The sequence below is a fragment of the Rhinolophus hipposideros genome (genome assembly GCF_964194185.1).
Source record: "Rhinolophus hipposideros genome assembly, chromosome: 24".
NCBI classification, from domain to species: domain Eukaryota; kingdom Metazoa; phylum Chordata; class Mammalia; order Chiroptera; family Rhinolophidae; genus Rhinolophus; species Rhinolophus hipposideros.
Window position 1 is genome coordinate 36,114,321 of NC_138070.1, and position 14,264 is coordinate 36,128,584.

At 45.3% G+C, this 14,264-nt stretch overlaps 1 protein-coding gene across 1 annotated transcript in view; it reads left to right on the forward strand.

The window, feature by feature from the left end:
- CLMP (CXADR like cell adhesion molecule) overlaps positions 1-14,264 on the forward strand; it is a 110,410-nt gene that overhangs the window by 75,747 nt on the left and 20,399 nt on the right. The window contains exon 2 of the mRNA XM_081037392.1: positions 9,786-9,943. Coding sequence (XP_080893518.1) covers positions 9,786-9,943 — 158 coding nt within the window. The remainder of the gene's footprint in view (positions 1-9,785; positions 9,944-14,264) is intronic.

The window sequence follows — 14,264 nt, forward strand, 5'->3', positions numbered from 1 at the left end:
GTCCCCACAATGCTACCCTTCAGCTCTGTGGCCTCAGCTGTGTGGTCAGTTTTCATTTTCTCTTCTCTAAAATAGTGGTAATAAACATTAGCTCACTGTGAGCTCATGGGGCTCACAGTGAGATAATGCATTTGAATGATCTGAGCTAAATAAATGTAAAGTATTATTAAGCATTAGCTTTCAAACGATTTGAGGGAGGGGAGAGACTGTTGTCATCTTTATATTCGCAGCACCATACCCAACAGGTGAAGAACACAATACAATTTTGTAATATGGATAAGTACATACAAAGTACATACTGAAGGGAGGTTATTTTTAATCAGTTTAATCCGAAAACTTCAACTCTCTCCTATTCAGTACATGGCTCTTCAGTTTCCCCTTTCCTCTCCTACCTTTAGCTTTGCTCCCGCTCTCCTCCTTTGCTCAGCCTCCTCCCCCACTGCATCCTTCTTTCCTTTCCCCTTTTCCTTCTTCTGTCTCACCTTCTCCCTTCCCTGCTTCTTCTCCTCCTCTAAAACCAACCCACCGATGCAGAAGGGGGAGTAGGCTTGTTCCCCTTTCCCCCCACCTCGACGCCTATAGCTCAGGCTCCTACCTTGGTCCTTGCACCCACACCATTAATTTAAGGGTCTCCAGGAACAAATACTCACCTCCCAGGGGGAAAAAATAACAAGGCACCACACTAATTCCCAGATGTCTGAAATTCTGCTAATAAATTGCAAGCTTCATTCCTTTAGCTTTAGGCCTTCTCTAAATATCAAATACAGAGGGTGCAAAAAAAAAATGTATACTGTGGGGACAGAGCCCCAGAGAGCAGTTTCCAGGCTCTCTGCCTCACGTGGAAAGGTGCTGGCTCGGATAGTAAATGGCCGTCAGCTGTGGCCGGTTATCCAATTGGCCACTGATATAACTGCCATGGCTGCCCTGGTTGGTGAGTTGAGGGGAGTCGGTCGGTTGCCAGAAAAGCAGACAGCAGGTCGCACGTCGTGTGAATCCATCCTCCAGCAAGACTATAGTGGTATGACTCCCCTACCTATGGCTCCGTGGGTGTTCCTCTTTGGCCTTACCATATCCTGCGTTCTTATGTGGGGAGCGGGAGCAGAGACCCCGCAGGCCGCCCCTCAGGACTCATGGCGCAGTGAGCAGGGTGTGGTGTTTGCCGAAACTCTCCAGAATGTACTGGAGTAGTTAACACATATAAAAGCTCAGTTTCCTAAGCAGGGTATGGTGCTGGACAAAACCTACCAAATATCCATAGCCGGTGGAGCGGTTTGTGCATGTGAGAGCCCAGCTTGGGGACACCCATGAGGAGCGACACCGGGAACAGGAGGCGCAGTCTGCCTGGGAGACTCAAGGCTCCAGCTGGCTCACCACCCTCTTGGCCATAGAAAGTGTCTCCTTCATTTTGGTGATCTGCTGTAGCCTTAAGCTCCGAGGGTTGTAGACATCTTACACGGAGGCCTCCACCCACTCAGACACCTGGCACGTCGAGCAAGAGTCCGACCAGGTAGGAATGGAGTCTGACTCTGGGCAGGAGGATGTGTGGCCCCCGCACAGTGTGTGGTGTCCAGTGGCCACTGTTCTCAGGAGTTGGACCCCCAAGGAGGGGTGGGAGGACATGGACGGCTCTCTGGCCAGCGTGGAGAGGGCCCTGAAGGCTCTGGCCGAGCGGTTGCCAGAGGAGGAGAAGGCTACAGCCGGCCATGTGGGCTGGATGTTCCTCACGGCCTTGAATCTCAATACGGAAAATGTGCTTAATGAAATGGCCCAGGGGCCGGACCAGGTGTCCTGGTTGGAGGCGCTGGAAGCTCGGGTCTGCCTGTTAGAAGAGGGGCCCCACAGTGGAGACTCTGAAGCAGAGGCGAGTGGAGGAAGCGAGTGGAGACAGTGTAGCTCCCAACCCCCAAACCCGGCCCATCTTGAAGCAAAGGGTAAAACGTGAGCAACCTTTGGGCCCCGGGGGCGTTGCTGCCGGCAACGCAGCTGTGACTGAGTTCACAACCTACACCCCTTACACTCCCACTGAGTTGCAGGAGCTGGGAAGGTGGTGCTGACAGAGCCCTGGAGAGCCAGTCTTGGCTTGGCTACTACGTTTATGGGATGAGGGAGCAGACAACATTCTGCTCCCCAGGAGAAATGGAAAAGCTAGCTTTTGTGCCAATGCATCCGTCCTTGCGACAAAGGTTACAGAACTGCCATAGATTGGCCCAAGACCAGGGCAACCATTCTCTAATGGAGTGGCTCACTGCTGCGGTATGCACAGTATGGGGACAGGCTGGCGAGCTGCCAGACACTGTGAGTCAATGGCAGTCATATACGGAACTTACTCAAATCATCCGTGAAATGGGCATGAGACATGCTATTTTCAACACTAATATGCAGGGGCCGGATGACGAGCTTTTTACAGCCAGCATGAGAGATCTGGTTTTGGATACTGCACCTGCGAGTGCTTTTGGATCCCTGGTTGCCATTCTTACGCCCTATGTGGGGCGACGGATCCATGAAATTACAACTGCCATGGCCACCCTAGGGGATGTTGAAAGCCGGAGGCAAAGGAAGTTAAGACAGGAGGTCCGCACAGTTGAGACCTGGAAGCACAAATCAAAAGTAAAGGGGCGAGGTCTCGGGCCTCAGAGAGTAACACGCGCACAGATGTGGCGTGATCTCGTGGCAGCAGGGGTCGATCGGGAGAAGATAGACCGACAACCCAATGCACTGTTGTTGGAACTTTGGAAACAGCTGCATCTAGAACAGCAATTCCGGAGAAGCCTGAAGGAGAAGTCTGGGAAAGCGCCACCTGTGTCCCTCCAGGACATCATGCAGCTGCTTGAGGACGACTCCATTCAGCTTGATTAGGGGTGGGGCCAAGGTACCCGGTCTGAGGGGACGAGCAGGGACCGGAGGCCCCACGTGGAACTGTCCATACATTGGTCCCCTTCTAATGTGCAGAGGGTTTTGGCCCTAGTTGACACTGGCACAGACTGCAGTCTTGTCTATGGGAACCCAGAACTGTTCCCCGGACCAGCAATCTGCATTGATGGCTACAGGGGAAAGACTGTGACTGTAAAAGCTATTTCCTTACCACACGGTATAGGAAGGCTTCCCCCTCGTACCCACAAGGTGTATGTCTCCCCTGTTCCGGAATATATTCTAGGGGTGGACATGCTACATGGCCTCAGTTTAAAGATGTCAGTTGGAGAGTTCCGTCTCCGGATCCAGGTGGTGAAAACGGTGACACGCAGGCATGTTCACCACCCTCCTCAAGTGTTGCCACAGCCCCGGCGCGTGGTTACAGTGCGACAGTACTGCCTGCCAGGAGGGCAGGAGGAGATTGGTCGTACAGTATTGGAATTGGAGAAGGCACATATTGTGAGGCCAATGCACAGTCCCTTTAACTCCCCAGTATGGCCTGTCAAGAAGCCAGATGGGACCTGGCGAATGACTGTGGACTATAAAGAGTTAAATAAAGTGACACCACCCTTGCACGCTGCAGTGCCTTCAATACATGATTTGATGGATCGTCTGACTGTCTGCCTGGGGACATATTACTATGTAGTGGACTTGGCCAGTGCTTTTTTCTCCATTGACATTGCACCCGAGTGTCAAGAGCAGTTTGCTTTTACTTGGGCCGGCCGGCAGTGGACTTTTCAAGTCCTTCTGCAAGGATTCTTGCACAGCCCCACTATCTGCAATGGGCTCGTGGCCCAGGACTTGGCACAGTGGGATCACCCATCCTCTGTGGCCTTGTTTCATTATGTCGATGATATTTTATTAACATCTGATTCTCTTTCAGATTTAGAGCAAGCAGCCCCCTCTCTTCTCTGCCACCTGAAATCACGTGGCTGGGCGGTGAATGAGGAAAAGGTCCAAGGCCCTGGCTTATCTATCATGTTTTTGAGTGTTGTGTGATCAGGTGCCTGTAGGCTAATATGGCACAGGGACACTCAAGTAAGACTCTTGTTGCGTAGATTGTGAGGCGAGACCTTGTAGGGGTGGAGTGTGGGGACAGAGCCCCAGAAAGTAGTTTCCAGGCTCTCGGCCTCACGTGGAAAGGTGCTGGCTCAGGTAGTAGATGGCCATCGGCTGTGGCTAATTGACCATCAGCTGTAGCCGGTTAGCCAATTGGCCACTGATATAACTGCCATGGCTGTGCTGGTTGGTGAGTCGAGGGGAGTCAGTCGGTTGGCAGGCAGAAAAGCGGACAGCAGGTCACACATCGTGTGAATCCAGCCTCCAGGGAGACTATAGTGGTGTGACTCCCCTACCTAAGGTCCGTGGGTGTTCCTTTTTGGCCTCACCACATCCTGCGTTCTTATGTGGGGAGCGGGAGCTGAGACCCCGCAGGCTGCCCCGCACGACAATACACAGTTTAAGAAAGGAAAAAAACTGTTAAAATTGTAATATTCGACATACAAATGAATACAAGTCATGTGTATACATTTTTTTTGGCATCCCCTATATATGTTTGTGTTTGAGAAGACATTAAAATGTATCAGTCGCTTAGCAGCTTGTAGTGACTGTGGTTTTCCTCTTCCAAAAGAGAGCTGCCTAGAGAGATTCTGGAGTTGGGCTTGGTGTGGGTTTAGAAAGACAACAGATATACAAGACAAACTTCCCTAGTGCATCATGAGGGAAGCTGTCAAGAGAGGACAGGTGCTGTCATTTGCTGAAGCTGCTCCCTTCACCAAGACTGCTTGTTTCCTTCCCTCACCTCTATGCAGAAGAAAGCCTGTCTGTCTTTCTAGAACTAGCTCAGTCCCACTTATTCTCAGAGTATCCCTTAACACTCTTGTCAGAAATGATCTTCCATAAAATATTACTAATTTTCTTAGGTGTGATAACGATTTATGATTGTGGAGAAGAGCAGCCTTATTTTTAGGAGGTGCTTGCTGAAACACTTGGAGGCAAAGTGTCATGCTATCTGCAACTTGCATTCAACTGGTGCAGCAAAAAATATACATATGGAGAGATTAAGCAAATGTGGCCAAATATTAACCGTTATCAAACAAAATGACTTCCAAACTCCTCACAGTTCTGCTTCACCTCCTCGGAATGTTTTTCTTATCTTCCAAACAAACTACACTGTGAACACTTATTAGTAATAATAATTACCATTTTTTGAGTATGTATTATATAGCATGTGCCAGCACCAGACACTTTACGTACATCATATATAATTCTTCCAACAATCTTTCACAGTGGATGTTTTTATATTCATCTTATAAAGAAGAAAAAGACTCAGAGTAGTCAGGGAATTCGTTGGTTTTTTGGCCACTACTTAAATCTACATCTATCTAACTCCAAAGCTCATACTCTTTCTATTGCATCATGCTGTAGCTTGAATTGCATACAGTATTGCAGAAACAGTCTGGAAAGTAAATGCTACACACATACAACACATGTACCCCTACAGAATTTTATATGTATATTAGTCTAGAAATCAGGAGGCCTTTCAGTAAGTCACTTCTCTCTAAGCCTCAATTTCTTGATCTATAAAATGAGAGAAGTTGATTTTAAAATTTCCAAAGTTCTCTTTATTTTTATGACAGACATTTGATGATTTTGATTTTCCTGAGGCTTTCTCTAATATTCTATGTACAGTAAAACACAAGAAAATTCTCTTCCCATTCTGGTAAGTGAACAGGTCCATTGAGAAAAGTGCAATCACTGAATGGAAGGGTTCCCTGCTGTACATTAAACAGAGTGACTGGCACAGCTTCTGCTCCTGACATCAAACAGTAACTACTATGGCTCTCTAGCTTTGTTCCTTGTAAACTGTGTCCATACAGCCTAGTAAATAACAACTCAGTTCTAAAGCACAACCCCCTTGTTCTCCACCAGTGGCACTGTGGCCTCTCCGAGATGGGGCTCTGGCCAATGCTGGATGCCTGTGTTGATGATGGCAACACCGGAGAATCCATTCTTTGGAGAGAGTAAGCATGCAGACTTAATTGCCAGACCCAGGCAACTTGTGCCCTGTAGGCATTCAGTAAGTATTTGAAAAGTAGAATTCTCTGTTAGTGGAATAGAGAAATGCAGCATCCTAGTTTCTATTAAAAGTTACCCTTGGCCTTTTGCTTTGTTGCATCCATGAAAGCAAGATGGGTCACCAGTGGCTCTATGGGGAGCCATCTGAGAAAATGTGGCTAGCATTCTTATTCCGGCGACATCTGCTCAAACCCACATGGTCTGATCTGGTACGTGATGGAAACAGTGTTACCATCAGTAAGCGAAGGCTATAGGCTTCATTAAGTTGGACTAAGTGAACTTCCTTGGAAGGGTCATTCAAGACGTCTATCTGACCACAGAAACAATGCTCTCCTTATTCAAATAAAATTTTTTGAAGACTTCACTTATGAATGTTTTAATGTGAATGAACTAGTCAATTGGTTATAGAAATCACCTTTTAAAAATTTACTATCATCTTCTCAATGGATTTATCTTCAAAATATATGGCTTATTTTCCCTCAGTTATATGAAAGTATTCATGTTGAAAAAAAAGTTACTTCTGTCCCATCTCTTTGAAGGAGGTCTTGAAGGTTCAAGAGAATCTTTAATAAATGCAAATGCCCTTTAGAGAATAAAACCTTAAGCTAATCTTAACTGACTGAAGGCAGCACAGTCATCTGAGAAAATGCCCTTCTAGTAGAGAAGAGCACTTAGAGAGAAACGCCTATGTTCCATCATCAGGTGCTTTATTTACCTCAGCTCGTTTAATTCCCTCTTTACAGATGAGAACACTGAGGCTCAGAGAGGGTAATTTTCCCAAGCTCCCAAACGTCTTTTAGGTATCTGAGTTGCATGCAGAAACCTCCACTTATGGAGAGCCTGTGGCTTCCATGACTGCATTGTGCATGTGCCCATGGAAATGGAGGTGGCCCTCCACTCTGCCACCTTCCAGCATCTCTTCCCACTGTCAAATGCTGCAAGAGTCCCAAACACCAACCGGAGATTTTTTCCCATATTTGTGGTTCAATTAGCTTTGCGACATAAAATTTAAATCCTCCAGGCTGTAGTTTCCTCATAAGTTAAATCTTGATGATCTCTAAGGTCTTTCCTAATGAAGATGAATATTTCAGTGCCCAGGGAACCAAGGCTGGCCAGTGGGTATTTGGATTGCCCCTTCCCGCTCACCCACCAGGTGGCAGATCCATGCTCAGCAGCCCCTGGGAGCATTGCCAAGCTGGATTATACACAGAGCCCAGGCCCCTGTCTGCTTAGGCTACAAAACGGGTGTGGGTGGAAAAAAAAAAAAGAAAAGCTCAGAAGGACCTGAGAAATCTGCAGGGATCCTAGGTAGCGGCCTCTTTGTGTCTGGGGAGCTGGGGTTCAGGAAAGACTAGAGGAGCATGAACTGATTTTGAGGCTACCTGCCTTTGTAATTTGTATTCACTGAGTGGCCCCCTCCCTGCACTGCTGTATATAGTTCTGGGTATAGTATAAATAGAACTTGGCGCCCTGGGAAAGCACACCACCCACCACTATGTTCCTTTCCTTTGAGGACAGCAACCAAACCTGAGCCTTTGATTCCCTCTAGTGGCTCAAATTGGCAAATGTCATAGCTGATGTTTACATTTATTTATTCAATGTATATAGTGATTGTCTACTGTATGCATCAAATTGTGGTGGGTTCTCTAACTTTGCCAAGGGTGTGGGACACTTGTTTCATTGGGGCATTGTTGTGTCTAGTGGGAAGTGATCAGGGATCAGAGGCACAACTCCTTGCAAACTTACTAATCTCCCTGCTGCTCTATAACAGCTTCACGGGACTGAGGGAAGATGGGTTTTACATGGCTTATTTCTGCCACTAAATGAGATGTAAGACATTTGACTGACTCCTTTATCCCCCGGCCTCAGTTTGCTCCTTGGTAAAATGAGTGCATGGCTTAGATTCAAATCAATTCTTATGAAGCACTTGCAGCGTGTGAGACCCAGAGCTGGGTGCTATGGGAATGCAGTGGTGAATGGTACTGAATTTTAAGAAGGCTTATTGGCTAATGGGAGAACCCCCAAATCCCGGAAGCCACATAAACCACAGGGTACGAGCATATAGCATGGCTGTCAGAGCATGAGCTTTGCAGTGAGATCTGGGTGGAGCCCCTGCTCTGTCACTTCCTAGCTATGTGATATTGTGCAAGTTGTTAACCCCCTCTTTACATTTTATCCATAAATTTAGATAGTTATACTTTCTTCATAGATGTGCATGCTCAGTCTAGAGCAAAAACCACAAGAAATGCTCACTGAATCATGGCTACCCCCGTTGTCAAATTCTAAACAAATAACAAAAACCTTGCTGAGAATGTCAGTAAGACCTTATAAGGGGCTTGTGTTGTTGGTTCTGAAGACTGCTTCTTATGCTTAGCATATTACTATGGTCTGCTTTCTTTGACATGGAGCTTGGGAATCCACCTGCTGCTCCTGTTAGGGTGGATGCCTCTGAGGGCTCTAACCCTGCAGTTTCAGCCAGTCAGCCCTGTAGTTAAGAATGAACCAGTCTCCCCTGCGCCCTTCTTCTTTGTTTCATTTCCCTGCAGGCAAGAATACAGGCCCTTATCCTTCCCACAGATTTGCTGCTAATCAAGTTTGGGAAATGAACAAGCAATAAGAGAGGTAGCTTATATGTTTCTGTTAGTCACGATCCTTGGTTTTCAGTGCTTAAAACCCTCCTGAGGTGGCAGTGAGTTCTCTCTCTCTCTCTCTCTCTCTCTCTCTCTCTCTCTCTCTGAGGACTTCACACAAGCCCTGGCACTTTGGACTGTCTTAACTTGGTGGTTGTATGATTCTGTTACATTGTGAATGGCTTGGACATCACTTTTCACCTGAGCTTCTTTATTACTGTATAAGAAGATAAAGGAAGATCCAGAGCTCACACACACCTTGAATGCCAGGCACATCATACCTAGATCCAGGTGGGGTCTCATCATATCCATTCATCAGGCATTAATACTGTAGATTTAATAGTCAACAAGTCAGAGCCTCGGCCAGGTACTCAGAGAGAGATTAAAAGTAAGGAGAAAAGGTGAGCTTGGAGTCTAAAGTTGCTGACAGGATACCATTCCTGGAAATAGATGAAAGTTGGAGGTAAAGGAAGCCAAAAGTGGAACTGAATTCCTGTTGGCTAAAGGGATATTGAATCGATAGAGGGACAGGATCCAAATGTTGTAACTCAGCGGTTAGCTTTGGATAGAAAGGGTCGCTTCATATTTTGAAGCCGTGTAATATGAAACTATAGAGAATGCAAGATAGAAGTCAGGTTATAGGAGAATGTGTGTCCTTAAGGGACACAGGAACTGCCCATAAGAGCCCACTTGTTCCCTGTGACATTCCTACACTTACTCAGAGGTCTGTGAAGGTACCCTGTTTCTAAGAAGGCTCTAAGGAGTGAACTCCTATCTGGCGCCTTTTCTGGGGAGGTGCTAACCCCTGTCTTCCTTTTTGGTTTCTGTCTTATTGGAAGCATCTGCTAGTAGGGGAGAGAAAGATCAAAAAACACAGTTGTTGTTGCCCTGAATAATTTCATCATTCATAAAAACCCAATAAGATAGGAAAGATAGGCATTAGTAAAAGTGTAACTCGGGGGATTTAAGGAAGATATGATGAATTCAGTTAATGGAGGAGCCAGTGTGAGACCTTGGGGCTTCTAGCATTTCTGGTCTAGGATAGTTCCAACACCTCGACACACTCCTTGCTCACAAGAACATCCAGTAATGATTCATTGTAGTATTTGCTTCCTACACATTGCCATGCAGTCTTTGTATTGTTCATTAGAGGTTTTCCTCTTTTAGTTTCCTATTATGTTGGAACCTTGGGGACTCACACTGAGATCAAGAGAGTGGCAGAGGAAAAGGTCACTTTACCCTGTCATCACCAACTGGGGCTTCCAGAAAAAGACACCCTGGATATTGAGTGGCTGCTCACCGATAATGAAGGGAACCAAAAAGTGGTAAGTATACGCCTGCTAGAGCCCCCTTCCCCTCTCCTCCTCAGCTTCCGTCCTTTCCTCAATCCTCCAGTCTTTCTCATTGGGTTGGAAGGAACTACAGTTGCCTTTTTTGTTGAAAAACTCTAGGTACAATACTATAAACAAGAAAGGATATTTGGGTTGTGAGGATAAGAGGGCCTATGTTCTTTGGGCAAGCAAGAAGTACTAGAAAGCCATCTGCCATTTACCCAAGGAGGGAATCTGCACTAGGAATGTCGCCCTAAGAAGGGGACTAGGATGCAGTAACTTGATTGTCCAGTCTAGTGGGCTAGAACTATACCTACACGAGGAAGCCAACTCTTCCTCCCCCAAGACCATTAGCACCTGCCTATGTTTGAGCTTTGCACAGTCATAACTTCCAAGCCCTTAAGATTGTGTAATATGGTAAACAACATCTGATACAGAGTAATAAGTACAGGATGTGGATAAAAATGTTCAACACATATTTAGTTGGCCAGCAAAAGAATTGATACTGATTCTAGAGCTGGAAAATAAAGGAGCTGGCCCTGGGCCTTCAGTGCTCTGGTTGTGTAGGGCCACCATTATGGTCCATTGGTTTTTTACAAGCTTTTGGCAGTGTGAATGAAACTTGTAGTGCTCTGCTTCTGATCATGCACTTGGATAGCCTTTATAAGAGGTTGAGAACTAAGTAAGCTACTGTTATCCTTTCTGCCTTGACTGGATTCACCCACTGTGCCTCTCCTCAACCTAGGTTTTCCAGCATAACTATTCTCACTCCCTTTATCCATTGACTTATTTCTTAAAATCTTTTTGTTGAAAGTCTTCTGATTTTTTTTAAAAAAAACCCATACCCTAGGGAAACCGATATTAGACTTTCTTTCTTTTTCATAACTTTACTTCTTTCCCAACTAAAAAGTGAAAAGTTGTCCTTTTCTCTCCTCTCCCTATACCACTAATTTCATAAGATGTTTTTTTCTGGGCAGAAGCTAAGGTTTTCACTAAGAATAAATTACAGGATCACTGTTGGAGTTTAAAGTGCTTAAAAAGCTGCCTACATTGCCGTGTTATTTTGATACTGCTTGTCATTTTGTTCTCACAGTACATCACCCTAAGACTCTCTCTGTTCTCTGTAGAGCAAGGTCACCTTAACCTGAGCTTGTTTATTCCAACAACTTCTTCGTCAGTCCTAGACATGATACTCTCAGTTCTGAGTAAAGTAAATAAGAGAACAATTTTCTCTAATAAAAATCCAAGAATGACTCCATTCATCTAACTTTCACCCAAGTGTTTTCATTTTAACTAAAGAAAAAAAGAATTGCTTGGTTATGTAGCCAAGTGAATATAAGGATTAGAAAGTTAATTGTTGATTAAAGAAAGCCGCTGATGTGGCTTCTGATATCACTGTGATAAGCAGTCACAGTTCCCTCCTTATGTTCAGTTAACATTCTAAAGTACGTATTGTCATTTATTCAGCCATTCAGATTACACAAATTTATTTTGCACTTACTAGTATGCCATGCTAGGATACAATAGTGAAGATATCAGAGTCCTTAGCTTCTTGGAGCTTACAGTGAAATGACATTCATTAATTAAAAAATGTTTTTTAAATAAAGAGCAATAAATACTAGGTACATGCCACACACAAGTCTGTTTAGCAAATATTCTCTCATTTAGCAAATATTATCTTGTTTAACTTAATCCTCATAACCAGGATTATTAGTCCCCTTTTACAAATAAGGAACTGAGGCATGTGCACATAGACATATAAAGTGAGAAAATTGCTTAAGGTCACCCATTTTAAAATTAGACATTCTGATGTAAGTTCCCGGGCTGTTAACTATTAGCTATATTACCTTCATAAATATTTTGAAATTGTAATATGTGCTATATAGGAAATAAGAAGAAAATTATTCCAGATCTAATTATGCAAAGACCCTGATACTGGAAAAAGCTTGCCAGTATTAGAACTTCTAAAAGATTAAAAAAATCAATTAAAAAATCATTTTAGTTAAATTTAATAAATAGGGATTCCCACTATACACATACTCTATCATGAAGGAGCCAATTGAAGAGATAAATATCATGAATGCTGTAGATGAATACAAAGGAGGAACCATTGGCCAAGAGTAGTTGGAGGAGGGAAGAGGTCAAGGAGCTCTTCATGTAAGAAGGCACAGCTCATCTGGGTGTTGGTAGAAGGCATTTCCCTGAGGAAATCAGAGTATAGACACAAAGGCTGAAAAATTCTGGGAATTCATATGCAGGTGAAGTGAAAAATGTGAGCCTGGGGGTGGCCAGATGACTCAGTTGGTTAGAGCACAAGCTCTGAACAACAGGATTGCCGGTTCGATTCCCACATGGGCCAGTGAGCTGCGCCCTCCACAACTAGATTGAAGACAGCAAGCTGCCGCTGAGCTTCCAGAGGGACAGCAGGGATGGCTCAGTTGGTTAGAGCGTGAACTCATAACAACAAGGTTGCCAGTTCAATTCCCCATCATGGGATGGTGGGCTGCGGCCCCTGCAACTAAAGATTGAATACGGTGACTGGACTTGGAGCTGAGCTGCGCCCTGCACAACTAGATCGGAGGACAACGACTTGGAACTGATGGGCCCTGGAGAAACACACTGTTCCCCAATATTTTCCAACTAAAAAAAAAATATATATATATAATATATGATATAATATATATATTATATCATATATAATATGATATATCATATTATATATGATATATATGAGCCTGCAGAGGTTCTAGGAACAGAACATGAAAGGTCTTGTGTGCCATACCAGGACGCTTATAATTTTTCTTATAATGTTATAGAGTTCATGAAGGATGTTAAGAGGGAAAGGGATAGATTTGCATTTTAGAGCAATTACTCGGGCACTGTGTAGCACACTGATTAAAGGGGGATTTGAGTAGAAAAAATATCGGTTAAACAATTTCAGGTTATACAGTAAGGGTTTAAAACTACAGTCATGGGAAGGGTTGGTCAAGATGATGGAGTAGGAAATGCTGTGTTTGCCTCATCTCATGACCACATCAAAATTACAACTGAACTACAGAACAACTGTCCTTGAGAAGTACCTGAAGTCAAGCTGCAGAGAAGCTTGACTTAGTCCTACAACTAAGACTTAGTCCTACAACTAAGTTCTACAACTAAGAAGCTTGACTTAGTCCTACAACTAAGAATATACAGAAGAAGCCACCTAGAGATGGTAGGAGGGACAGATACATGGAACAGGTAGTTAAAAATCAGGATATTTCGACTGTGAAATTCCCCCCTGAGGAACAAGGGGTCCCAGCCCAGGGTTGCAGTGCTGGGAAGAGAAGTCCCTACAACTTCTGGCTGTGAAAACCAGTGAAGATTGTGGCTAATGAGAGGGGAGACTGCTGGAGACTCAGGTGATCCTCTTAACAGGCCCACTTGCTGTGTGCTCCAGTTCTGGGGCAGCTGCTCAGAAGGCTCCAGGGACATACAGGGAGGAACTGAGTTGTCTGGCTTTAGGACGAGGACTGGAGGGGCAGCTTTCTTCCAGACAGCAGTGCTGCCAAAGCCACTGTTCCTTTGCTGAGCCTGCCCCACTCCCAGCATGCAGACAAAGGTGAGTTTCCACAAACCTGGCTAAACCATTTGCCTGCCGAGGTGATTCCCTGAAACCCCACCCCACCCAATTTGCAGGCCTACCCAAGCTGCTTCCAGTGGCTTTTCCATACGAATGACCTGTCTTGACTCACGCTGAAGATTTTCCTAAAATCTTCACAAACCCCAAACAAGCATTGCATGGCCTTGGTGTGCCCCATACTTCTTGCTGAGCAACTGCAAACCTGTACTAGCAGCAGCAGACCTTGGTTCAAGACTTGGCCTCTCCCCAGGCATCTACAAGCCAAACATAGGTGGTAGCCATCTGTGGATTGCTTTGTGGCTCATTTCAGGTGGCCCGGGGGCATGGCACAGGCTGCTGCTAAACTTGTCCTGTGGTAGGGCCCCTCCCAAAAGACCCTGGAACTGACACACCCGGTGGCCAACTTTAGACTGCCAGGAGCACCACACAGCTGCTTCCTCAGACCACACACCCTAACAACAGACTGAGCAACCACCAGAGCCTTGCTAAAGTAAATTCTGCACAACAGCTCCTCCACTGTAATCACTGCCAGTCATTACAACCAATGAGCCCCAGGATCAATCCCTCTCATTGATGTGCAAACAGCAACCAAGGCTCAACTACAACAGGAGGGCACACACGACCCACACAAGGGACACACCTGGAGCACCTGGCTCTGGTGACCAGGGAGACTGTGCCAATGAGCCCCACAGCACA